Source organism: Schistocerca serialis, chromosome 6 (assembly GCF_023864345.2).
Source record: "Schistocerca serialis cubense isolate TAMUIC-IGC-003099 chromosome 6, iqSchSeri2.2, whole genome shotgun sequence".
NCBI lineage: Eukaryota > Metazoa > Arthropoda > Insecta > Orthoptera > Acrididae > Schistocerca > Schistocerca serialis.
Genome location: NC_064643.1, coordinates 292035878 through 292062139, shown reverse-complemented (window position 1 = coordinate 292062139; position 26262 = coordinate 292035878). Strand labels below are relative to the sequence as shown.

Here is a 26262-nt window from a genome sequence, read left to right as displayed (position 1 = left end):
AATATCTTCTTTCTTCTCCAACGAAGGAAATTTTAAGTTACAAAAGTTATCTATAGCTGATCCTAATTTGTAAGTGTCTAATGTCAGCCCTTAGAAATTCACCTCTTGAAGATAAATATTTGCCAGAAAATTTGTATTCTTTTCATACACACTTGCATACTTCAAACATGAGATGACCAATTACATGAATAGCAATGAATAAACAAATATTTTTAGGGGGAAAAATAAGAATTTCATATATTTTTGAATGAATTTAATATGCCCTAAGTGCATTTACAAAGCACACCTTTTAATATAATCATATGTTGTAGGGAACAAGGCATCACTCTGGTGGTTCACATCACGACTGGTGCATATGAATATGGTAAGTACAGTGACTGTCAGGATTTTGGATCTGGATGTCACACTGCATAAGAAGTAATAGTTAATAGGATAAAGGAAACTTATCTCCAGAGCCCTAAAACAATGAGTACAAGAGGCAGCAGAGCACTGAACGTACCTAAAACTACATTATGACATGTGTTATGTAGACAGAAGAAGGTGAAATCATGTTGTTTATAACTTGACACAGCTTTAGCAGGTGATTACAAAAGCCTATGGTTAAAACGTAGCACCACACTGCAAGATCATCTGTAAGAAGATTGATTCAGTGACACTAGTTTTTAGTGATGAAGCAACCTCTCATGCAGGTGCAAAGCTGAATGAAACATTCACAATAGAGGAGCATAAAATCTGCACTGTTATGTGGAACATGTGTGATTCCTGCAAAGTGAATGTTATGTGCTATAGTGAAGATGAAACTCTTCTTCACCGAACAGATAATGCCAGGAGCTGTCAGAGCTGGACAGGCTTAAGAAATGGCTGTAATGATTTTACATCGCAACAGAAATGTGCAGCACCATAGAGATGCCAAAGTGTTTTTAAAACATCTGCCACAGCAATGCACTGAACACAGGACAGCTGGTGGTCAAATGTTTTTAACCTGGTCGCCATGTTTGCCAGACCCAGTATTGCTATATCTTCATGTGATGATAAGTTAAATATCAAGTCTATCTGTCCTGGTACTGAAGCAGCACATCCAAGCTGCCTTCTAAACATCGCTGTTGACATGGTGCATGTGAGGGAAGATATTGACTATTGCATAAGTGTCAAATGACAATGAATGGTACATACTGAACATTTGTGGAAAAACAGCCTTTCTAAACCCATATAAAAAGCTTCATGAATTACAATGCACAATAAAATAAAATTAATATACAACATCAACTGCACTCTTTTTATGATTTCTTTGCAATTCTGAAAATCATTTAAAACAGCCCAGAACTTGCAAAATAATTACATCCAAGATAATTACACCCACTGATGGAAAGTTCAGCCAACTGTCATTGCTGATTTTTCAAAAATATAGTGGCTAACACAACAGTTGTGTGTTGTGAACAGTGACTGCCTCACTAATAACAGTGATAATTTTTTGTTTACATCAAGATGGAAATCGTCAAATTTGATAGCTCAATTGCAGACTGTAAGACAATGGTGTAGCATTTAGAATCTTTTCTAATAGATTCAAAATCAGAAAAATACTTGCACTAATGAAAATACTGGAAACACCTGCATTAATATGGCACTGTGCCAGTTTTGAAGGGAAAACTTTACCACTGTTTAAGCAGTGCAGCATTTCGTTCTGCTGATGGTGAAGAGGAACCAAATCTGCTTCCATGGTGTTCAGGGGAAAACTGTGGAGATGATGAGCTGACCATACTATGAAATTAGGAATACACTCTCTCAAGCTATTCCATGATACGCATCAAATCATTGTACACTGGATTTTGAAAATGGTTCTGATAGCTTTTGCAATTGTGAGTTACAGACATAGGAAAACTACCAGTGTGGAATGTTTAGTGACTTGCATGAAACTGACAGATTACTGGCAGCAAACCACAAAGCCCATGAAAAAGGTCAGTTGTGTTTTTGGCATAGAAACTATATGAGATCAGTAATACCCCAACCAAAATAATCACAGTGCTTTGAACTGTGTGTGTGTTTACCTGCCAGCTGATTGAGAAGTATCTGCTGTTTCTTCTTCTCCATCTGGAGCCTCTCTCTCCCCCATTCGTGCCGTGGGAGCTGGAGCAGTTACCCCCTCGGCCACCATACGTTCAGTGTGTGACGGGAACACAACTGAAATACTGTCTGCAGCTCCTTCTGGTACCATTAACGATGTATCTGCTTCACTTTCACAGCCTAAAACAAGCAAAAGGTGCTTAATAAAAATGGTTAACAGAGACTACATATATATTCTGAATGAAAGGGGTTTACCAACGTAAAAAAAAAAGGGAAAAGAAGTTTCAATGACTCATGCTAACGACATACGTAAGACTTGTTAAATACTTGTACAACAAACTCTGACTATAATGACAATTTCGATGGTAAATCAATTTACTCGTAAAAAAAGACTTTTATTATCATACAGACTTCATAATGTTTCATATTTGTTAATTAAATGTTGAAAGTATGAACTATGAAATGTAATTCTGTGGAAAATTACATAACTACAGTAATGTTGCAGCAGTCTTCAGTTAGAGATTGCGCTCCGTGTCAGGCTTTCCTATACATGTTTCTTCATCACAGCAATCTGCACATATTCAGACTGCTTACAGTTGTCTAATCTTGCTTCCTCTCTACAATTTTTATCCCCACACTCAGTAACATAGTTAGTTGATGGTCATGATGTGCCTGGTCAGTCAACCCCTTATTTTAGCAGAGTTGTACGATATTACTGCTTGCTCTATGTATAGATTGAGTAACACAGATGACAGGCTACAACTCTGTCATACTCGGTTCTCTATTACTGCATCCCTTTCCCATGTTCTGCAGTACTGTTTGACATTAAATAAGAAATAGGTGTGAATTTGTAAGCAACTATCTGACACATGAGAAGAGTAGGGTAAAATACTGCCCTAGAAACATAAACACACAGACATTACTCCATCTGAAAGTTTTATTGAAGTGTACACACTATTACAGAGTAAAAATCTGATTCTAACATTACAATGCAGTTTCATTCTAGCTCTACAATATATTGCATTATTAAAGAAACAATACATGCAGATTAAGCATAATTTTTTTAATTTACATTTTACAATCTGCATTTACTTATGAAACTTCATTATTGTAGCTTATGGTACTAACTGTTTACTCAGCAGTAAAAAAAGGCTATCTAATGTAAATTCACTAAAAAGCTCAGATACATAAAGGGCTACATTTTACACAATATACTGAGATGCTTCACGCAAGGGAATGTCTTCTACTGATATAAGCACACCATCCTGTGTCAACTACTTTAAGTTCTTGCTTTAGCTCCACTTTCTTCAGTTTGTTTATTTAACTTCCTTCACTAGGTATTCTTCACTGTGATTTTAAAAAAGAGTAAAACTAGTGCCTATTCTGGATAAGATGAGAGAGCACTTAATTGATTAACTAAGTCAGAGATAGTCTTTAACAATGGTGTGGCAGTCTCTTTCCTTATGCTTATCATTGTACAACAAATTGGTAGCTACATTTCTTGTAGAAATGTAGCTTTCTCCTTCTGTTGTTCAGTTCAGGGGCTTGGGTTATAAAAGACATGCATAACATGTGATTATCAATGCAGCTTACTGCAACAGGGCTTAAGACAGTTTACTACACACATTTGTAATCTTCCTCTTCAAAAAGCCGGTCCAAAAGTAACCTTTCAAGCGTCTAAGCGTATACATCCTCCATAAGTTTCTGTTGCAAATGAGAGAAACCTTTTTGCTGTACATGTTTTATCATATTCAGAAATTGAATCAAATTTCAGGTTTTAGAGCATATTTGCAATTGATAAATAATATTTCAAACTTCTTACATGTAATCTTTTAAGTTTCTTGAAAATGTATGTCTTAAAATAATGTCAACATGCTAGAGTAAGGTTTCTCAGCAACGATCAATTTTGGCACACAACAATTTCATTTGAAGTAGTGAAATTATGAGACAGAAGACCTGGTCAGTTTTTACCCCCAGGAGCAAAATTCTTAGTACTGCTAACATACACCTATAAAGGTAGAAGGAATTATACTAGCTTTCAGAACTATTAGTTTCTTCCTCAGAGAGAAAAAAGGGATCAGCTGGGGAAGGTTGGTTAAAAAGTAAGGGCAGGTCACTCAGACCCAAGGACAAGAGACTCACCAATTGTGAGGACAAGAAGAGAGAAAGATGAAGCGGAGGTGTCACAGAGAGAAGGTCCCATATTGTACACTGGTAAGTAGTATGCCAGCTTCAGTCCAGAGATGATGGGGAAGTGGGATACATGTAGTGCTTACAATTACCAACTGGTCGGATCAACAGCAAGGTGCAACCCAACGTTCTCACCACACAAAGTCTGCCAGAGTACCTAGTAAATCTCTGACCCAATGTTCTAATCCCTCGTCATACAAGAGTGCAATGCTGATACCATTACAAAAGTCCCTTTACAAGTAGAAACAAATGACAACTGTTAGTTTATACATCGCCTGCAGTTCCAGGCAGAATCACATTTGTCATTCATATTGCATCATCATTGGTGGCAGTTTACATACAAACAGGTAGTGGTCTTGGTAAGATGGCTCCAAAGCTTTACACAATTGGCTTCTGCACAGAAAGACGAGTTCTGTAGTGCCCAGGGCAGTGAAAACAAATGTGGATTGTTTGTTGTGGCACAAGGTACCATATTCTTCCAGAGGTGCACAACAAATAGAGCTGTTGTGCAGACACATGTGACAGACGAAAAAACGAACTTACCTGGCAACTGCAGAGGCTTGCCATACACAAAGCTGCAGTGGATGTAATCTGTTTTGTTAGCTGAAATGCACTACCCAACTGCAAGTCAAGTCATACATACTCTCTGCTGTCTGATCTTGTACGGGTAAAACTTTTGTCAGTCACCATCAGACAGTAGCAGAAATTGCGAGAAATAGGTAGCAGGCCAATGAGATGCTCTTGTAGGTCTGCAAAATTGTCTCTGGGAGTAACCAAGTTCAAGAGTGGTTCCTTTATATGATGTGTCACTTTTCATTTCTGGCAAGGGATATTCCTGCATCCATGAGCGGCAGACTTCCTCCACAGCAGGCCATAAAAGGACAGTGCTGCTGGTGCCCTCATACAGCATGGATACCTGGACAGCTTAGTCCACGCAAAGACTTGAATCTGCAGCAGTGTAGTGATGCAGGTATGTACAGCTGTAGCTGGCATGTTGCTTTGTCACAATACACAATTATATCAACACCTGGCAGTGGCATGCATGCAAATGAGTGGCCTTGTCCTTCAATTCTGTGTTGTTCTGCACTGTTGGCTGCAAACTGAAATCAACTGGTTGACTTTGGATGGTGTTAGCAACGACATTTTCGGCTCCAACATTGTACTAAATGTTGTGAAATGGGCAATGAAATTTCTGGGAGCTATGAAAATTTGAATGTCAGGGGGCAAAAGCTGGTATATATGGTGAGGGTGAGGCCTTCAATCATAAACCTGAAATATTTTACAGCCTCATAGGCAGCCACGAGTTCTGTACGAGAAATTGGCCAAGAATACAGTTTTTCTTTTAGCTTCTTAGAGAACACTGCTGCGGAACTACACTCACAGAACATGCCAAAGCATTTGAGAAGACTTCCATACGGGCTTCAGTAGCACGACATTCAAGTGCCGTAATCCACGCCAGGCTTGCTTGTCATGCTTCAAATGCCTTCTGTAGATCATTATTCCACATCAGCGGAAATGGACGATGCACTGTCAGGCCAGCTAGGATTGCTTGGATTTCAGTATCATGAGATATAAAGCAGGGAAAGACATTTATCATGCCTATGTATTGACAAAGCTCTTACACTGTCATCAGGACCAAATACATCCTCAGAATGGCAAACTGATCTGGAGGTGGGTATATGGCAGTGGCAGATATCGTGAGTCTGATGAACGTCACTTCAACAGTGAGGATAAATAATTTGGTGAGATTCATTAGTATTTCATAGTCAACGAAGTGGCAGAAAGCTTTTCGAAAATGATGTTTGTGCTCTTCTGGTGAAGATAGTAACACCTGCACATCATCAATGTCAAAGACACAGAAGTCTAGGGATCTTAGCATCTCACCAATAAACCTTTGAAAAGTGTTGCAGCACTGTATAACATGTATGTCACGTAAGAGAATTCACACTTTTTGTATATCCTCTGGGGACTGGGATTTGTTTACAAGCCTTGTCAAGCTCCAATATGAAAAAATCTGTACAAAAAGTAAGAGGACACTCGGACTCTCCAACTGGCTTCTTTGGCACCAAATGCAGTGGTGATGTCCCTACGTTTTCCAACAAATGTGCTGGGCTTACATGATCCATTGTGTTGAACACTGCCATGCAAATCTGACGTTTGTTTGGACCGTGGTTCTGAGATCTAGAGAAGAGAGAAGGGCTAGCTGTAATCATTATAGGGTGTACTGTTGAATGACATAGGGTGTATGCCACACCCATTGGCCACATAATTGGCAGTACTTCCATCACCAGCTGCAAGAGTGGAGACAGATCTGTAATGAAATGCACAGTTGGAATTTGCTGGTTGATCATTCTTAATGAAGTTCTTACATCCAGGATGCACCTAATGTAAACGTCAAATATGAGGTCAACAGAAAACCCTATTGGATTAGATTGGTTGGGTTATATTAGCTACAATAAATTAACACTTGAAAGCTCTCGGTAAGCCTAATTTCAGATTTAATATCACCCCACTGTAGGTTGCTACAGCAGAATTGTTTCTTGTAACAAGATTAAAGTTGCTGTGTGGTCTCCATTTTCTTGGGAGTGCTTTTGGGAACATACTTATGTTGGACCTTGTGTCAACTAGACACTACAGCGTGACCACCTACAGGCATCACAGTTGTTGACTGGGTCACTGTTGCTGGCAAGCTGTTGCAGCCACAACACGTCTCTACGTCTCTCTTATATGATGCGATGCTCATGTTAAACACCTATGTAGATGCAACCTCTGAAAGGCTGCCCATAGTTTCTCTAATCTTGTTTAACTCCAGTTCATGTGTCATTGGGTTGTCAGTGCATTTCTGGTAAGCATGACATCCATATGGAATGCAGGAATTCATGCGGCACTTCAGAACACCACCAACATGTGGAGGAACTGAGATAGTTTTCTCACGGTGGCTATTCAAATTCGGAAAAAATAAAACCCTGAGAATTCCAGGTACGGGGAGGAAGATGGTGTCATAAGAAGATCCGATAAATTAATGGTGAGTGTGCAGGAGGGATGGAGCATACCACCAAAATAAAATGACTTTTCTTTCCTCTGAATTGAGATATACTACTATGAGGCAGTAGTTTAACCACAGTATTTAAACATTAATAATTTATGTGAAATAATATTCATATAATTACCACACTTTGAAACACCAAGTATTTTAAAATTTGTGATTTACAGAACTCAATAAAACTAAATTCCAATGCAAGGTTAAAAACATAGTATTCCCTGAGATTATATGAAATTCCCTGAGATTTTCCCAATTTTTCCAGGTATAATGTAATTCCCAAAATACCAAGTTTTCCAGAAGAATTGCTGAACTGTTTCTGCCTCCCAGCTCCTTCTCATACAGCAGTAATTGCTGTGACCGTAGTGCGTGCGTGTGTGTGTGTGTGTGTGTGTGTGTGTGTGTGTGAGAGAGAGAGAGAGAGAGAGAGAGAGAGAGAGAGAGAGAGATAACCATTGCCTGATCATTTCTTTCAGCCACTTTTATCTTTTATCAGTTTGTCGCTGATGGTTTCATGATTACAATTCAAATTTTAAGTGTCACAATGGGGTTATATTTCATGCCAACAGCAATGAAATTGCTGGACATATGAACAGTATAGAGTAAGCCCAGAGTGGTGACACAGTATTTTACCGACTATTTTAAGCAATTTTTTCCACAAAATAACATTTTTACCATTTTTATTACTGGACTGCAAAGCTAGACTATCATGCTGCACTTCTTGAAAGATTTAACAATAATGTCTTCTCTCACTCTAGGCCATGACTGTTTCATCCACTGACACACTTGTTTGATTGTAGGTCGTTTTAAAGCTCCCTTTGGCTTAAATTCATGTTGCGTTTAATCTCTCATCCATTTGTTCCATTCCTCTCTCATACACACTTTAAATGGTTTATTTATCACGACATCAAGAGATTGCAATTGTGAAGTAAATCCACCTGGAATAACAGCAAGCTCTGTATTTCCCTGTCTCAATTTCTCTTTCAAAGAATTTTCCGTACAATACTAAACTGATCTAGGTCAAGAAAAGAACTTTTCTTCAATAAAGCACCTTTCCTTCTCTCCCATACTCTGTTAATCCGTAATTTCAAACCAGCTTCATCCATCCAACTCTTGTCATGTACACGAACACCATCACCTGGTGGTATTTCAGAAGTTTTTGATATTGTTTAGCTCCTGAAAATGATTGTTGGATTAAGTTTAGTACCATCAGCACTACATGAAAAGACAACAGTGTAGAGCATTTGTTCATGTCCACTTGTTTTTGTTTAGTTACAGTTTTAGCACCTTTCATGGCAACAGTTCTGTTACTCGGCACATCAAATGTGAGAGGAGTTTCATCCATATTCACTATTTGACTTAGTTTCACTTTGGTTTTCCTACAATGTTGAATAATGAAGCAATGGAAACATAATATTTTCTCTTCATACTTTTGAGATATTTCTGAGATATTTTGGTTCTGGTTCACAGGCTCAGTCCATGATGTTTCATAAACCTGTAGCACTAACCAACACCAGCCTGAAAATCTGATAAGTTCCACTGCAGCACTAACATACAAGCATCATTTTTTTTATTAATTCCACTGCAATTTTGACAGTGTCCTTGAATCCATTTCAATACATCATCTTCTAAGTTTGGCCATTTTGCATTCAGTTCTCTACCTACCTACACCTCTACCTACTCATTTCCTTCAGTTCTTCTTTACTAGCCCACCAATCACAAAACACTGTTTTCATAATTCTTTTATATTCAAATTTATATTTCCAACACATCCTTTTAACACCAAGTGCATTTTCCGTAAGAAATTCACAAAGGTATTTTCTACTGAAAAAACAGCAATTGCTACAGATTTTGCATCATTACATAGGCCAAACTGCAACTGACTTCAAGTGCTTTGTACCACTCAATGTATAAACTACCTTAACAATGTACGTTCTTCAGCCTATTATCAAAAACTACTCACAACAACTGATAATCAACAAAGCTTTTCAGACAACATTTCATATATGAAGCTTCAATGCTTCACCAAAACCATACGTTAATACTTAAATCGCGATAGCATGGCATAGAGTCTATATAACAACATTCATTTTCTTTTGTGCTTGATCACAGCACAGCACCTCAAAGCACGACTGCAAAATGCAAGCAACCCCTCACTGGCAAATCCAAATTACACATCCATTGTTGCCTTCTTCACTGTGCCTGCATTTTTCTTTCTCATATCTGCACATAAATTCCAGCAAACCCAGGCACAGTAGATGCTCTTTACTCTACTACTAATTACAGTCACGTTTTTTACATGCGCATATTTGTTGGTCTAGTAAAAGGAAAGTGAGACCTGTTGTTATACTTTATAGCAACATGTACCAATTCTAACATTACTCCAACTGTAATTCTGGCTAAAATACTTCTCATCACAAGATATTCATTGTAGTATGAGAGTAATGTAGTTTTTGGAGTGGAATACTTAGCTTTGGACCATCGAATCGCCTCCGCCAATGAGTCCATTAGGGGATGTATACTGCAGATTTGCCTGGATTTCAGACGTATTGAAAACTTGGATGTTAAAATAATATTTTCCAACACAGTGATACATCCTTTTAACAGCAGGTGCATTTTCCGTAAGAAATTCACAAAGGTGTTTTCTACTGAAAAAACAGCAATTGCTACAGATTTTGCATCATTACATAGGCCAAACTGCACCTGACTTCAAGTGCTTTGTACCACTCAATGTATAAACTACCTTAACAATGTACGTTCTTTGGCCTATTATCAAAAACAATTACATTTACTGATTTACAGTGAAAAGTTAATGAGTTACAACAGACTGTTAGTATGGTTTTAAAGACCATAAATGTTGATTCATTCTGAATACACTTCTAAATATCATTCTTTTGACTTTTGTGCTGCAATTTGGCTATGAATTTATAGTAACAATATCTATCACATAATCGTTAGTTACTGCTTGATTTCAGGTTGGATTTTATTCTTAACACCAATTGAGGTACCAGCACAAAATGCCAAAGAGAATTTCAAGTTAAAGTTCTGAACGATAATTTCGTAGTATCAAAGTCACTGAAAATCAATAGTGTTTATGTCAGAATGTTTGAGAATCATTAATGAAAAAGTTAATTACAACTGATCTAATTGGTTTCTCCTTACTGATATGATATATAAAGTGCACAAGTCATGTTAAATACATCACATGACTGAAAAATGTTCCAACAGTCTGTTTTTTAGGTAAGTTGAAATTGATGAAGTTTGCTAATTAATTACTGATTTAATTACAACTTGGATATTTCTCCTAACTTTTCTACGGGAATGTTATAATGCAATCATGAGAATGAAATTATAAATTTTGCTGAAATTTATGACAGTATGTTAATTCAAAACATCAGGTTTTCTAACTAAGTATAACTTTCTGTTAATTACAGTTAAATGATCTGAAATAATGTTAATGATGTTGATTTGGTATACAAGTGAACCATACAGTTTTGCTGATAAGAAATTAAGAAAAACCATACTTTCTAACTTGTCCATCACATATTGTGGATCAGGTAATACACAACTTGCTAAACTTTTACTGATACTGAAGCATTCATTAAATACCATTTAACTAGTCTTATTACACACTACACTCTCCATCCCAGATAATATGCTGCATCCTCCCTACCAAAAAGTCCTCAATTCAGTCACAAATTTCACTTGATACCCTCTATGATCGTACTTCTGATAATAAGGGTAGGTGCGGTACTGAGTCAAATGCTTTTCAGAAATCAAGAAATACTGCATCTAACTGACTGCCTTGATCCAAGGCTTCCAGTATGTCATGTGAGAAAAGTGAGTTGGGTTTCACATGATTGATGTTTTCAGAATCCATACTGGTTGTCAAGGAGGAGGTCATTCTGTTCAACACCTCAATACGTTTGAGCTCAGAATACGTTCTAAGATTCTACAACAAACTGATGTCAAGGATACTGGACAGTAGTTTTGTGTATCACTTCTACTACCCTTGTAGATGGGTGTGACCTGTCCTTTTCTCAAGTATTGGGCATGGTTTTTTGTTCAAGGGATCCATGATCGATTATAGTCAGAAGAGGGCTAATTCAGCTGCAAATTCAGTGCAGAATCTGACAAGGATTCCACCGGGCACTGGAGCTTTGTACAATTTTAATGAATCAACTGTTTCTCAACACCACTCACAACGCGAATACTTATTTCACTCATCTTTTCACTAGTACGACGATTAAATTGGGGCATTTTCTTTGGTTTGCCTTTGTAAAGGAACAGTTAAAAACAGAGTTAACCATTCCAGCTTTTGGTTTGCTACCCTCAATTTCGGTTCCTATCTCATTCGCTAAGGACTGGTGCCACTAACAGCCTTTACGTATGACCAGAATTTTTTGGGGTTTTGTGAAAGATCATTTGATAATATTCTGCTATGGTAGTCATTGAAGGCTTTACACATTGATCTCCCGACAGCCAAATGCATTTAATTCAGTACCTTGGATATACAGCCCTATGCTTTGTTTTACACCTATTATGAAGTAATCTCTGTTTCTTTAGAAGTTTCTTTACAGCAACTGTATACCATGAAGTGTCCCTTAACTTGGACAACACTGGCTAGGCCAGCTAGTCAAATTAACATGCAGTGATGTGAGCAGTTGCAGTTACGACATAAAAAGACACAAGCACAGAAACAATACAGCTTCAATGTCATTTAATTTTTAAAAAGAATGAAATAATATTTGGCAAAACTCTGACAATAGCGCACGCTTCTTAGAGGGCCAGAGGGAAAGCAAGGCATGCTCTCATTCTTAGTTATCTTAGCATTGTAATTAATAACAGCAGGGATGAAAAACCCTAACTTAAAAACAGGGTAGTATTTCTGAGCAAGATATGTATGACACAAAAGTGTACTGCAGGGATTTCACTGTATAGCTAAATATTGAAGCTACTGAGTGCTTTAACTTACAAAGAGTCATCCAGTAATCTCTCAATTCCTTCATACATGAATTCAAGAAAAACATTTTAGTACTAGAGCAGTCATCTGCTACATCGATAACAAGTTGAACAACAACAAAATCCATGAAGCCAAACAAACACACCATTTTCTCCTCCTCTTTCATGATGTCCTGTTATGTATCCTGCCAGCATTCAACAGTGACACCTGCCACAGCTTTATGCACTAGTTCCAGAAAGTCCGGCAGCTTAAATTCTCGTATTTCTCACAACAAATCCCTTAACTTGGCTCAAGACCAGTTCTGTTGGGTTCACGTCACAGTGGCAACTGTAAAAAGGCAGCATTTGAATGGTGTGCTCAGTGCTGTGAAAATGATGCTTATCACTCTGGCTCATATGAGTCCACACCTGTGTTATAAAATGATGGACATGCCCAAATAAAGAATACTTAATTTTCATTTTTGCCCTAAAAATGAAATCTGTAATGTTTTCTAAACTTAAACAACCTTTATTAATAAGATAATTAAGAATTTAAATCCACAATGAAAACTAGAACTTTGTGTGCAATACGTAATTTGAAACAAGAAGAAGTAGATTTTTAATTAAAATAATGATTAGTTATGTGTTAGTTAGCATATGTTCAATGAATTATAATTTAAAACATGCAGGTACCCTCGATAAACAGATTAATTTTGGAATAACGTTTTATACTGCTACTGATTCAGCTATGCATCCTGTACTCAAAAATTCTTTAACTTCAGTAAATATAGTTCTTCTGAGAAGTTCTAAAGATATTTTCTCTGGAAACTTGTAAAAACACTAAGAACGACCTGTTTCTTGCCACTTTTTGACTGTGTTCCACAAACATCTTTCACTAAAGAACACAAATCAGCGTCAGACATTTTCACACTACATATTAACAGCACGACAATCGGAGCACAACAGTACAGAGACTGTGACTGTACATGATTTTTGAAATAAAAACTACGTCTCTGAAATATGATCCAGACAAACGTCGATAGCTGTCATACATTAGAATATCTTAAAGTTTCATTTACCTTAACGATCTTATCCCCTTCAAAATACTGCCATTACAACTAATACATTTGTCCCACCAGTATTTCCACTTTTCGAAACATTTTTTGTACTCATTTTAGAAATGGCTGACGGCTCCTCCTTCACTTTATCCTTGACTTCTTCAATGCTGTCAAATCGGTGTTTTTCATGCCCCTTTTCATACGTGGAAATAAGAAAAATTCGCACAAAGCCAGGTCACAAGAATAAGGTGTGTAGGGTCGTGGAACCATGCCAGTTTTAGCCAAAAACTGTCTAACAGAGATGGCTTTGTGTGCAGGTGTATTGTCGTAGTGAAAGAGCTAGTCTCCTGCCTTCTGTTAAAATTCCCTGAACCAAGTTCCTAGATAACCCACTAATTTCTTGATCAATTGTCTGTCGATTGGTCTGTGAGCAACAGCTTTCAAATTTTTTCAATATTTTGATCGATTCGGACAGTTGACGAACATCCAGAACAAGGTTTGTCATCAATCGACATGTTGCCATTTTTAAATTGAGCAAATCGCTTGCACACTTGAGTTTTTCCCATAGCGCCATCTTGGTAAGCTATTTTCAACATTGAAACAGTTTCATCAGCATATTTGCTGAGCAGAAAACAAAATTTCACAGCTGCATGTTATTCACTTAAACTTGCCATTATAAAAATGAAACAAGAACAAAACAGCGCTAGAAAAAACAAACACTGCAGAAAAAAAAGAACAAGCCAGACTGATAATACAGGTGGCAATAAATTGTGCTACCCATGCCTAGCGGCAAAAATGCGTACTACACAGGCTCTGCCCACGGGCCCACGGCAATGTTATTCCACGCGATATGGGATCCTTCATGGAGACAGTCACATTGGGTGTCTCGGTTGTAAACTGAGGAGCAGCCATTTGCCATGCATTTGTTGGTGTGCACTTTCTGACACTTACAATGCCATCTATTGGTAATTCCCCCCCCCCCCCCCCCCCCCACGGTTTCCTCTTGAATATGCTGTCCAAATTTGACATCAGCTGAGCAGCAGTTCGCTTTCTACAGCCTTTTGAAACTGAAACTAAATGATTTTTGCCGACAATTTACAATGGTGTCATGAACTTTGGTTATTCAGTAGTATTTGATTTCATTTTATCTGAACTGTCTGGGGTTTGTGACAGACTACGTACTAATAACTTAGTATCAACATTAAAATAGGAAATTACTAACAAAAAGAAAAAAAATGAGATTCAGTTGTACATTTAAGTTTAAGCTATAGGTTACGAATAATGATGAACTTAAATTTTAGTGGAGAATCAAGAGAAACAAAAAGAAAGCTTTGAGGTAGGTGGTAAGTTGTCTTGGAACTATATTAATTGAGGTACATTGATTGACAGGTACCTAGTAATGGTTACAGGGAACAATTTTCAACATCACTGGCATAAAGTGGTTACAGTTACGTGCTAAGTCCTCACAGGATTCACATTCTTTGTGAATTTCGTGTGATGACTACTAGGTCCTGAGTTGATCAATGTGTTTCTTCATGTTTCAAGCTCTATACAACGGTCCTCCTCTTCTACTATCCAGTATACTTTCCTTACATTTTCTTCTACTATCCCTAACTACTGACTAAGGTAAATATGTAAGGACTAGATTTGGAAACACACCTCATTTAGTGTAAAGAAAAAAAGATGGTATTCATTGTATTCAGATGATGTTTTCTGCAGAATTAACTATGGTGTAGCACTTTCGAGTTATGAAAGATCATGGCAGTTATGCTTTTCTTTAGTCAACTATTCTACTGCTAGCACTCGACTGATTAAGATAAACATCTTACTCGTCAGTGGAATAATGTTACTTCGCTTAGAAGCGAACAGCAGCAAGATCACATTTCTCTTGCAGGCATTATAATGTTCCGTGAGCTACAAAATAGTTATTTGTAACATTTGCTTCTGTTCTTAATTTTCAAATTTTACAGGTCATTATTTATACACTTTCAGGAGAATTGCATGTTGTTAACTGTATGCTACTTAAAGACTCACATTATTTTAACTATATCCATTAGAGAAATGTTTACCAAGTAAAATGCGATAACAGCATTGTACAATGCTTAGAATTTATTTTCCATTTCATCAATATTTAAAGGTTAATTAGTATTACAATACATGGCCTGCATCTCAGTAGGAAAGGGAAGGGTAAACTAGCTGGGATGATAGCAAAATCTTCAGGAGGGAGGGGGCACTAAAACTCAAGAGGGTACTTTTTTAGGCTAAGATCAGTATCCAATCATCCTACATTGATTGAAATTAAGCTTAATGAGAAGTTCAGACAGGCAGGTACAAGAGATGTGAAAATATCACAAGATTCTCATAACAGTACAGTGAAAAAAAATGTTAGTATGTCACATGATTCACATAAAAGCACAGTGAAAAATAATGTTAATATGTTACATCAGAATATCAGGAGATTAAAAAACAAAGCAGATGAGCTTCTTTTTTGTGTAGAAGATTTAGAAAATGAGGGTGGAATAGATGTACTATGCCTGTCTGAACATCATACAGTCACAGGTATGGAAATGGTAAATGTAGGTGGATATAAGCTTTCAACACATGTAAGTATAGACACTATGGAGAGAGGAGGAGTTGCCATGTATGTTAAAATCAGTCATAATGTGAAAAAAAATTGGAAACAAAAAAATTTGCGTAGAGCAACATATAGAAGCATGTGCATGTGAGCTTCAACTAAATAATGGCACTTTTATAATTGTACCCATGTATAGGTCCCCATTGGGAAATTTTCAACTATTCTTGAAAAACTTGGCTTCTTGGTTGTGCTATCTGTCAGAGGAAAGCAAATTATTGTTTGTGGGGATGTCAACGTAGATTTTCAGAAAAAACTCCAATAGAAATCTGACCTTGAAGTATTACTTGGTCCTTTCAATTTGACATCAGTTATCGATTTTCCTATTCTGGTGGTACAGGAAAGCAGCACACTGATAGATAATCTTTCATAGACCAAGATAAATTTAATCAAATAAAAACTTTTCCTGTTAAGAATGGTCTATCTGATCGTGATGCACAGCTAGTTATAGTATATGGTATAGCTCCATACAGTAATGTAAAACAGTCCTCCAAAATAGTGCATTCAATTAACGATTTAACAATTCAAAATTTTAGGGAAAGCTTGCAACAGTTAGACTGGGATGAGGTGTACAAGAAACACAATGCTAGTTTAAAATTTATCCTATTTCATGATACCTTTGTGAGTATATTTCAAAACTGTTTCCTTAGGAAAACAGTGAAATATAATTGTAAGAAACCATGTAAAAAGCCATGGCTTACAAAAGGGATAAAAGTATCTTGTAAACAGAAAAGGGAAATGTATGTTATAGCTAGGAGAAGTGATGATCCCGGAACAGTGAAACATTATGAAAATTACTGCACTGTATTAAGAAAAATTATTAAAATTCCATAAGTATGTGTATTATGTCTAAAATTGGGCACATATGATAATAAAATTAAAACAATTTGGAATATCGTGAAAAGGGATACATGGCAACTGAGAGCACAGGAAGACTGTATTTCTATCAAACACAATGAAAAGTTGTTAACAAGAAGTCAGAAGTAGAAAACATTTTTAATAATCATTTTTAAGTGTTGTGGAGAAAATAGGATCCAGCTATTCATCAGAAAATGCAAGACAGTTTATGGAAGAGGCAGTACCTATGCAATTTGATAAAACTGAAATTCAACCCACCTCTCCTACTGAAATTAGGAAAATAAACATTCACTCAAAAGTAAAAGTTCACATGGATTTGATGGCATTTGCAACAGAGTACAAAAAAACTTGTTCCCAACAAATAAGTAGGATTCTCAGCCACATATGTAGTAGCTCACTCAAACAGGGCATTTTTCCAGAAAGATTGAAATACGCTATATTGTTAAACCATTGCATAAAAAAGGGGATATATCTGATGCCAACAATTACTGCCCAATCTCACTTCTGACAGCTTTATCCAAAATTCTTGAAAAAATAATGTATTCAAGAGTAGCATCACTTATTTGTAAAAATGAAGTACTAACAAAATTCTGTACAGTAAATGGCATAACACCATTGATAAATATAAACTATGAACGGAAGTCTGTTGCTATGGCAGAATACTCAAAATTTCTAGGCGTGTGCATTGATGAGAAACTGAATTGGAAGAAACACATCAATGATCTGCTGAAACGGTTAGGTTCAGCTACTTATGCAACTAGGGTTATTGCAACACATCAGTAAATTAGCCTACAATGCCTATTTTCATTCACTGCTTTCATATGATATCATATTTTGGTGCAATTCGTCATTAAGAGAGAAAGTGTTCATTGCACAAAAGCGTGTAATCAAAATAATAGCTGGAGCCCACCCAATATCACCTTACACATTTTTTTTAAGGAAGTCAGGATATTCACAATACATATATTCACTTATGGAATTTGTCATTAATAACCCATCCCAATTCAAAAATAACAGCGAAGTGCATAGCTACAACACTAGAAGAAAGGGTGATATTCACTACTCTGGATTAAATCTCACTTTGTCACAGAAAGGGATGAATTATGAAGCTACAAAAATCTTTAGTCATTTGCCAAATAGTATTAAAAGTCTGACAGATAGCCAAGCAACATTTAAAAGCAAATTAAAAGAACTTCTGAATGACAACTTGTTCTACTCAATGGATGAATTCTTAGATACGAAGAAGTAACTGTAAAAAAAATTAATTAATTAATTAATTAATTAGTGTAAAGAAAACTTATGTTAAAGTGACACGTTCCACACCATTCCGAAATGTCGTATTCATGATCTATGGAACAAGGATTAATGTATGCATGTATGTACAATTTACTGTGTTCAGAATTGTATTGTCAGTTTGATGATATTAGCAACATCATTTTGATGAGAGGCTAACGGCTTTGGATGATGATTTAAGTGTGAAGTAGATATCCAAGCTTCCATTTCTTTTCAGAGATGACTTACTTGAGATGCTCGGCCGACCTTCCTTGCTGGTTAGCCTGCTGCTGCAAACACTCTTTCACTTCTTCTCCAAAATATGCTGCTAGGAATTCCTTAAGACTCTTTACTTATAAAAATAAGTAGACGTACAAAGTTTCATTTGCATTAACTAATGACATATATTAAACTTCAGACATATTACAAATCTCACTCTTCACATAAACATATACTGTTTCGTAAGTCTCTTGTGCCTCCAAATGTCAGAAACAACCTATTATACACATAAGTGAAAGTTGGCTTCAGCACCATGTCCAGTCTCAACATGAACCATAATACACGTCTCCCCTTCAACAAGGCTAAGACAAGAGTTTTCCTCAAGAGTATCTTCTCACCTGTTCTTGTTGTTATAACAATCGTCCCTGACACAATTAGCACAGAATAACATAGAAGCTCCATGGTTCTTCCATACACTTTCACTAAAACTTCCATGGATCGGCTGACAAGTACTTGTCGTTGCCGTTCGACTGCCGCATCTACATTCTTCTCGCGACTGAATTTCAAACCTGCATACACAAACATGTGACACGCAGTAGGTAGGATTCTATAATCCCACACTCACATATAAAATATCGTGTGTTCGAGACAGTAAAAGGCCGAGAGGTTCTAGAATTTACATCGAAATTCTTGAATCACTACAAGAGAAGATCAGGCAGGGTACTTCACTCAGAACATTCTTTATGATGTGCAAACATTAGTCTTATAATATAAACGGACTGTGGACATTCATAGCAGCAAAATTTATTTTTTTTAATTACCTAATATAATTTCTTATGATGTGTAGCTCACTAGTAATTTTTAACTGAAATAATATTCTGAGTACTTAGGAGGTGTAAATTGTTAAAGCAGGAAAGAAAATATAACAACTGTCGATGAGATGTCGAGGAAAAAGGTGTTATTGACAGTTTCTACAAGGCGGAACACTAATTTTTATTTTATTCTTTTTTTGTAACTTATTCCAATGCTGTATGGGGAGAGCTAACTGAATTGTAGTAGGTTACTGAGTATGACTGAATAGGAAATTACTGAAAATGAGAGAAGGTGAAAGTTTGACTTCAATATGGAAGATGCAGGAAATAAAAGAGTCACAACATACTTACTGCAAGGCAGTATATAGTCATCAAGTACTCAAAATGGACCTCCTCTAAGAGCAAAAGATAAAATTAACATAGAAGGCTATAGCAGCCAGAATCAGTTGTGTTATATTACAAAGCGACCATCCCAAGAATTATATCTTGTACTTAGATTTGCAAAAGTGCATTAAGTAAACTATGCTGCAACTTCATGGAGAGGAAGATGCTATGGAGATGAAAAGAGAGTAAACATCATATACAAACAAAATAAAATAAATACATGGCTACAAATGTTGAATGTGAATAAAACTTTTGTTAAGAACATATTAACTGCATCATATATCGCCCCACTATCCTAAGGGGGGAGGAAAAAAAACCTCGTAACTGATACATTAATGTCTTAAGACAGTAGCAAGATGGCTAGAAAGGGAAAGCATAAAAATTGTACTTTTGTGGAGAACTTAATTGGTAACAACATTATATAAACCTGTCACAAGATCATTTGTCTAAATGGGGAATATGTGGTGTTACATATTACTCCAGAAGAAGACTGTGTAACCCTACATCTAACTTTCCAACAAATGAGTCTCGCAGATAGTAAAATGACAATGATTGTGAGATTTTGTTATGTATCTTGCATATGGTGAATTATCTAGAGGGGTGACGCATGTTTTCAAGGTGGGATGGCAATAGCATTAATTTCGCAAGAGGAAGTACCTGCAGGGGCAGTTGGGCCCACTCCACGTATTGTCAAGCCGAGGTTACAGTAGTAACGCATCGGTCATGGAACAAAAGCTACAGTGTAACACTGCTGAAATCAAGTGGAGTAAACTAGAGAAGACTGTAAAATGTAATCGCTGTGTTATATTCCAAACTGCCGAGTTCACATTTACTTTAATACACTAAATTACAAAGCTACTGTAATGTTTCTGGAGAAAGAACTGTTCATCATGATGAGTTACTTGTGCAATACTTGAAGAATAAATGGCAAATAGATTTAAGAAGTCTCAAATTTATTTATGTAATTCCATATTGTGCTAAATTCTAGGCTTTCAGCGTCTAGTGCAGAATCAGAAGATGAAGTCCAAGCTTTCAGTATTCACAGTCTATCAAGAGATTGATGAATAATATAATTTTTTTTTATGGTCAACACCTGTAGCTAATATAAACTTTGAAATATCAAGGTAATAAACATTATAACATACACAGGGGATAGGTAAAATAATGTGAACACCTGTACTTAGTTGGGAATGGTTTATTAATAAGGAGTTGGACACCCTTTAGCCCATAATACAGCAGCAATTCTACAGGAATAATGGCGTATAATGATTGTATAGTCTCCAGTGGAATGTTATGCCACTCTTCAATCAGAACATCTAACTCCTGTAGTGACAAAGGAAGCGAAAATCTGCTCCTGAATCTGCACTCCAATAACACCCACAAGGGCTCGATAATGTTCAAGTCCGGGAATTGTGCTGGGTCCGGGAATTGTGCTGGCCAGGGAAAACACTACAGTTCCATTGCACGCTCCTCATACCACGACTGTACTGTCTTGTCTGTGTGAATGGGTGCATTATCATTCTGAAATATGGCATCATTGTTGGGGATCAATATCTGAATCATGAGGTGCACCTGATCACCTAAAATGTTCACATAATATTTGACAGTGACATGGCCATTGAGAGTAATGATGGGACCAGCAGAATACCATGCTATGGCTGCCCACCTCCGTGCTTAACCATTGGGATCAATCAATCAGGACTGTAGGCTCCTTTTGACATTCTCCAGAGGTAAACCTGGCCCGATTTTGGAAATAACGAAAACATTGACTCATCGGACCATATGACTATGTTTCCACTGATCAGCCTTCCAGGGTTTATGCTCCTGACACCATGTTTCACACTTCTTTGCATTGGTTATCATCACTAATGTTTGCAGTGTAGCAGCTCGTCCATGAATGTTTGCTTTATGGAGTTCTCTATGGACAGTGTGGGTCTCAATAATGGCTACTGAGTTCTGCAGGCACTTTAGCCGCTATTGTTTTGTCACAATTTGTGTTTGCGTACAACAGTCTCTGCCATTTAGTTTTGATTTGCGCCCACTATTATGTTTACATGATGAAGTCTTTCCCTGTTTTGCATAGCCTGTCATGACTGTTGAAGCAGTCACTCTTGAAACAGTCAATAAGTTGGCTGTCTTGGTTACTGAAGCTCCGCCTTATCGGACCCCCCACAATCTGCCCTCTTTGGAACTCTGTTAGGTCTTTCATTGGACGTCAATCTTGGCCTCTGAATGTAAATACAAAGTGTGCACTACTCGTAAACAACCTGCAATGATGCCTAGTCTGTACTGAACATGCACAGTCCAGTGTGACACGTGCCTTACCTGCATTGTCAACACAACCATCCCATTACTACCAGTGTTCACATTATTTTGCCTATCCCCTGTAGTTCTAACTGACATAAGAATTTCAACAATATTTAAAATTGAGTGATGACAACTGTTCTAGTTGACCATCAACTGGTATCACACCAAATAAATGTTCAGAAAGTGAGGCATCTCATTCTTCACAATCAGAGAGAGACTAGTAAGACCTCTGCAAAATCTTAGGAATACATTATGGTGCATGTGAACATATTCTGCCTGAAGACTGGAATATGAAGAGGATTGTAGTGCAGTGTGTGTCACAACTGCATCATGACAATCAGAAGCAACATAGTATGCAAGTCTACATGGAACTTAAACAACTGCTTGACGAAGATCCAAATTTTTCTTTCAAAGGCTGTCACTGGTGGTGTAAGTTCTGAAACTAAGCAGCAACTATCACAATGAAACAGTCTTCCTTCCGCTTCACCAAGAAAGCAGGACAAATCAAGAGTATCATTAAGTCCTTGCCAGTAAGGTGGGGCGGTTACACTGTGAAAATATCTGGGATACTATAACCCCGATGAAAAAAGGGTTGTAATAAAAATTGTTCCTCTCAAAAGGGGACAGCCAATGACACTAACCTTCACACCTTCCTGCCCCACACCTTGAGGTTGGGAGAGGGGATCAACTTTTAATATTGAATAGGAACCCCCATTTTTATTGCAGAGTCTGATTCTCCAGGAAAAAATGTAGCTTTTGTGGCATTTTATCATTTTGTGATGGGTGGTGCTGTACTCGACACAAATCAAAATGTGTTACAAACTTTTGAAAGCGATAGGGGAACGTTTAATATGTTACAAGCATGCATCGCAGTTCATGGTCAAATTCTCGCTGTAGGTGCAACACCTGTAGTTGCAAGGATGTAGTTCCATTGTGTTGTGCGCAACTGTGGCCTATCGCAAACGATTGGCAAGGAAATAGTGGCATGAAGCAGTCATGGTTCACTTTACTGCAAATATTCGAACCACAAACATCTCTTCCTACATGTGCAATGATGTTGATGATTGCAGAGTGGGTACATGTCACTGCTTCATACTTTGCTTCAAATAGGCATGTTGGAGAAGCTCGTTACCATTTGTGAAATTGTTCCATGTTCTCCTACAATGACATTTCACAGTATTATCCAAATGTTTACTGCAACTGGAAGTGTTCACCCCCACATGAAGAATCCAACCATGCCCTGCAACAAACACATGGGCTGCACTGGTTGTCTTAGTTGTAACTGCTGCATATCCTCACAGAAGTAGTTCACAGCAAATCACATGGGGTGCACAAGTTTCACAACAAAGGGTTTTGCACATACTGCATGAACACAAATACCACCCATATTATCTGTCATTGCATCAAGCCCTATGTGGGGGCGAATTTTAAAGTTGCTTGAACTTTTGCAATTGGATACAACAACAAGCAGCCAATGACGATTTTCATTCACAAGTACTTTTTTTCTAATTAAGTAATGTTTACATGTGAATCGGTATAATATGCACTATTGGGCAGTGGAGAATCCCCAATAGGTAAGGCAAATTGAGCTTCAACGTCCCTGGAGTTTCAGTGTTTGGTGTGGTGTATTAAGTACCTGGATAATTATCCCATACTTCATAAACAGAAATGTGAATGGTCAAATGTATGGCAACTTTTTAGATAACATTTTGCCAACATTACTGGAAGATGTTCTGTTTCAAACAAGAATGGATATGTGGTTTCAACACTATGGGCATTCAGCACATTATTCATGAATATAATGAAGATCTGAACTGACACTATATAACACTATTAGTTTATGGTTCATATATATATATATATATATTTTTTTTTTTTTTTTAATTTTCGCATTTTGGTACAATATTTTCTGTATATGTAAAGTAAAGTGTGCTATACTGGAGGTTAAATCTCTTTGCATTGTATGTGAGTAATGTAAGTAGAATGTTTATTGTTTATTATGTTAAATAATTTTCTGATGACATTTTGTATTTAAAAATATTTGAGAGTATTAACTGTTCATGTTGATGTAAATTTGACAAACCTAAGAAATGGTCATGCTTAGGAACAGTGTAAGAAATAGGTGTTATGTAAAAGCCAGTGTGTTATTGTTTGAAACTAAAGTGGCTCTGAGAAATGGAAAAGGTGGCAAGGGTGATTGGCATGCTACCTAGAACAAGTGTGGGAAGTAAGTCACACAGTTTGTAGACAGCAGTGATTGAGGCAATACCATTGTGGAGTAGGAGAAGCTTTGCCTGCATATTTGCACAAAATTGTCTCAGATGAAGACTGCAAACGGCTTACAGCATACCTGCGAGTTGTTGGACTACTGTATGTAAAACTGAACGATGCCAAGAAGAGAAATTGAGCCCATACAGCAAGCTACTTGCAGATCGTACTGTGAGTAGTGTAACCATCATAACTGTTTGCTGATCCAAGTCTATAGCCACCAGATAAGATTTTTTTGTGTTTTACTTTCGTACAGTGTGAACCATTAATTTAAACTGTGTTTTAATGATCATTCTTGAACTTTAAAGAAACTGGCCCACCCTGTTATTTCATCCTAATCATACACCTATACAGGGTTCCTTCCTGGTGTTTGATTAATCTGAGTATCCCGTTTTACAGACTTATGAAGTCACAAGTTAATATAAAGAGGCACCATTTAAATTGATTTTGTGTAGATAATGAGAAAGTTTTCTTAACTAGTGCAAAGGGTTAGAGTAAAAGTTGCTTACATAAAATTCAATCAGAGTGAAACCAAATTAGAATCTGTTAAATGAATATACAGAGTTAGTTCAAAAAGCAATAGCCTTTGTAAGTTGTAAGTAAATTCCAAGAAGAAAGAGGTTTTCTTGAAGTGAAATGTTCAGTATAAAAAGTGTGTGCTTTGGTATCTAAGTGTTTTAGTATTTAAGTTGATTATGGAAAGTGCTTTCCTAAAGGTTGTCGTCGTCTCTCCCCCCCTCCACCCCTGGACAAATTTTTTTAGCACCCTTGAAGTTATCTACTGGGCTTTTTCTCTTTTAAAAGCATAATGTATAAGGGCGTAGTCCAACATTGTTTACATAGAATAATATTTATTTGATGAACCAAATTAAACAGTAGCAAGAAAGTAGGCAAAATTCATACTTCTGCTTTTCCATTAATTCACTGCTTCATTGCTTGAACTGGCTGCCGACCATTAGTACATGTTTTAAACCACCAAATGAACTTGAAACTGAGTTGTTCTAGCTTCAATATAATATTATTCACGTGACATTTCTATCTAACCACTGGGTAAGATCTTAGGAAAAGAAGTGAATAGTCTGATTTACCTATACAGTAGACACAGCACAAGTTAAATCCTGTAATAAGAGTAACTCTACTGATTAGCTTTTCCTATTAACCATACTATCCTCCCATAATGTACTTTATTTGGAAACTAAACTAAATTTTAGTATGAGGGTTATACGTGGCAACAGAGAGACAAGGTTTCTGTTAATTAGGTAAAAGTTTACTAAATTACAATAGTACTGGTACAGTTATAACTATCCTGGTCAATGACTGGAAGATGAAGTACTCTACAGTGGCCTGCGCATTCACCTGATTTGACGCCTCTTCATTTTTTTCCTTTGGGGAAAGCTAAAAGAGAAATGTTACATGAAGTACCAACAATACCTGCAAATATAGCCAAAGGAACACAGTTAAGCCAAGCACCCTGATGGTGAGAGACACAGGCATCCACCTAAAACATGCACCGCAATGGTGAGAGGTGAGAGGACTCACCTAAAACAAGTACCTCAACAGTGAGAGACAAGACATCACACCTAAAACAAGCTCCCCAATAAAGAGAGGCAAGGGGATTCATAATAAGAAAAGACTCTAAAGGGAACAAAACACTACTACGTCCATGTCATTTTATCTGGGTAACGCTGAAGTAGTTGTTATTTCACTGATATACAAATCAATGACCTGTTCCAAAAGCTTTCCACTTTGGCGCCATCTGTGAGGATAATTACACAGTTAATGTGGACACCATAATGTAGTATGGTTTGGATAATCAATGTGGCTTGTTATAAAACACGGTGTTGCATTAAAAAATGTAAGAATACTGTCCTTCTACCCTCCTGGGATCCTAATCTGTTGGGTAATTTCCTGAGATACTATCATATTTCATCAGATTGTAACGTACGTTGATTACAGCACCATCTATCAAGCAATCATAAATTTGTTTCATACAGAAGTTATGTATTTTTTCCTGGAGAATCAAACTCCCCAACAAAAACTGGGGGTTTCTATTGAATATTTGAAAGATGACGTCTCTCCAACCCCCTGGGGGTGGGGCAGGGGAGGGAGGGGGGGGGGGTCAAGTGTACTGGTACTGTATGTCCCCCTTCAAGACAAACTACAATTATTACGAACCTTTTTGTGCCCCGATGTGTAGTTTTCCAACTATTTTCCAAAACA

General features: G+C 37.1%; 1 protein-coding gene across 1 annotated transcript in view; it reads right to left on the bottom strand.

The window, feature by feature from the left end:
* Positions 1-26262, bottom strand: part of LOC126483717 (tRNA (adenine(37)-N6)-methyltransferase) — a 95054-nt gene that overhangs the window by 1486 nt on the left and 67306 nt on the right. The window contains exon 5 of the mRNA XM_050106814.1: positions 2046-2241. Coding sequence (XP_049962771.1) covers positions 2046-2241 — 196 coding nt within the window. The remainder of the gene's footprint in view (positions 1-2045; positions 2242-26262) is intronic.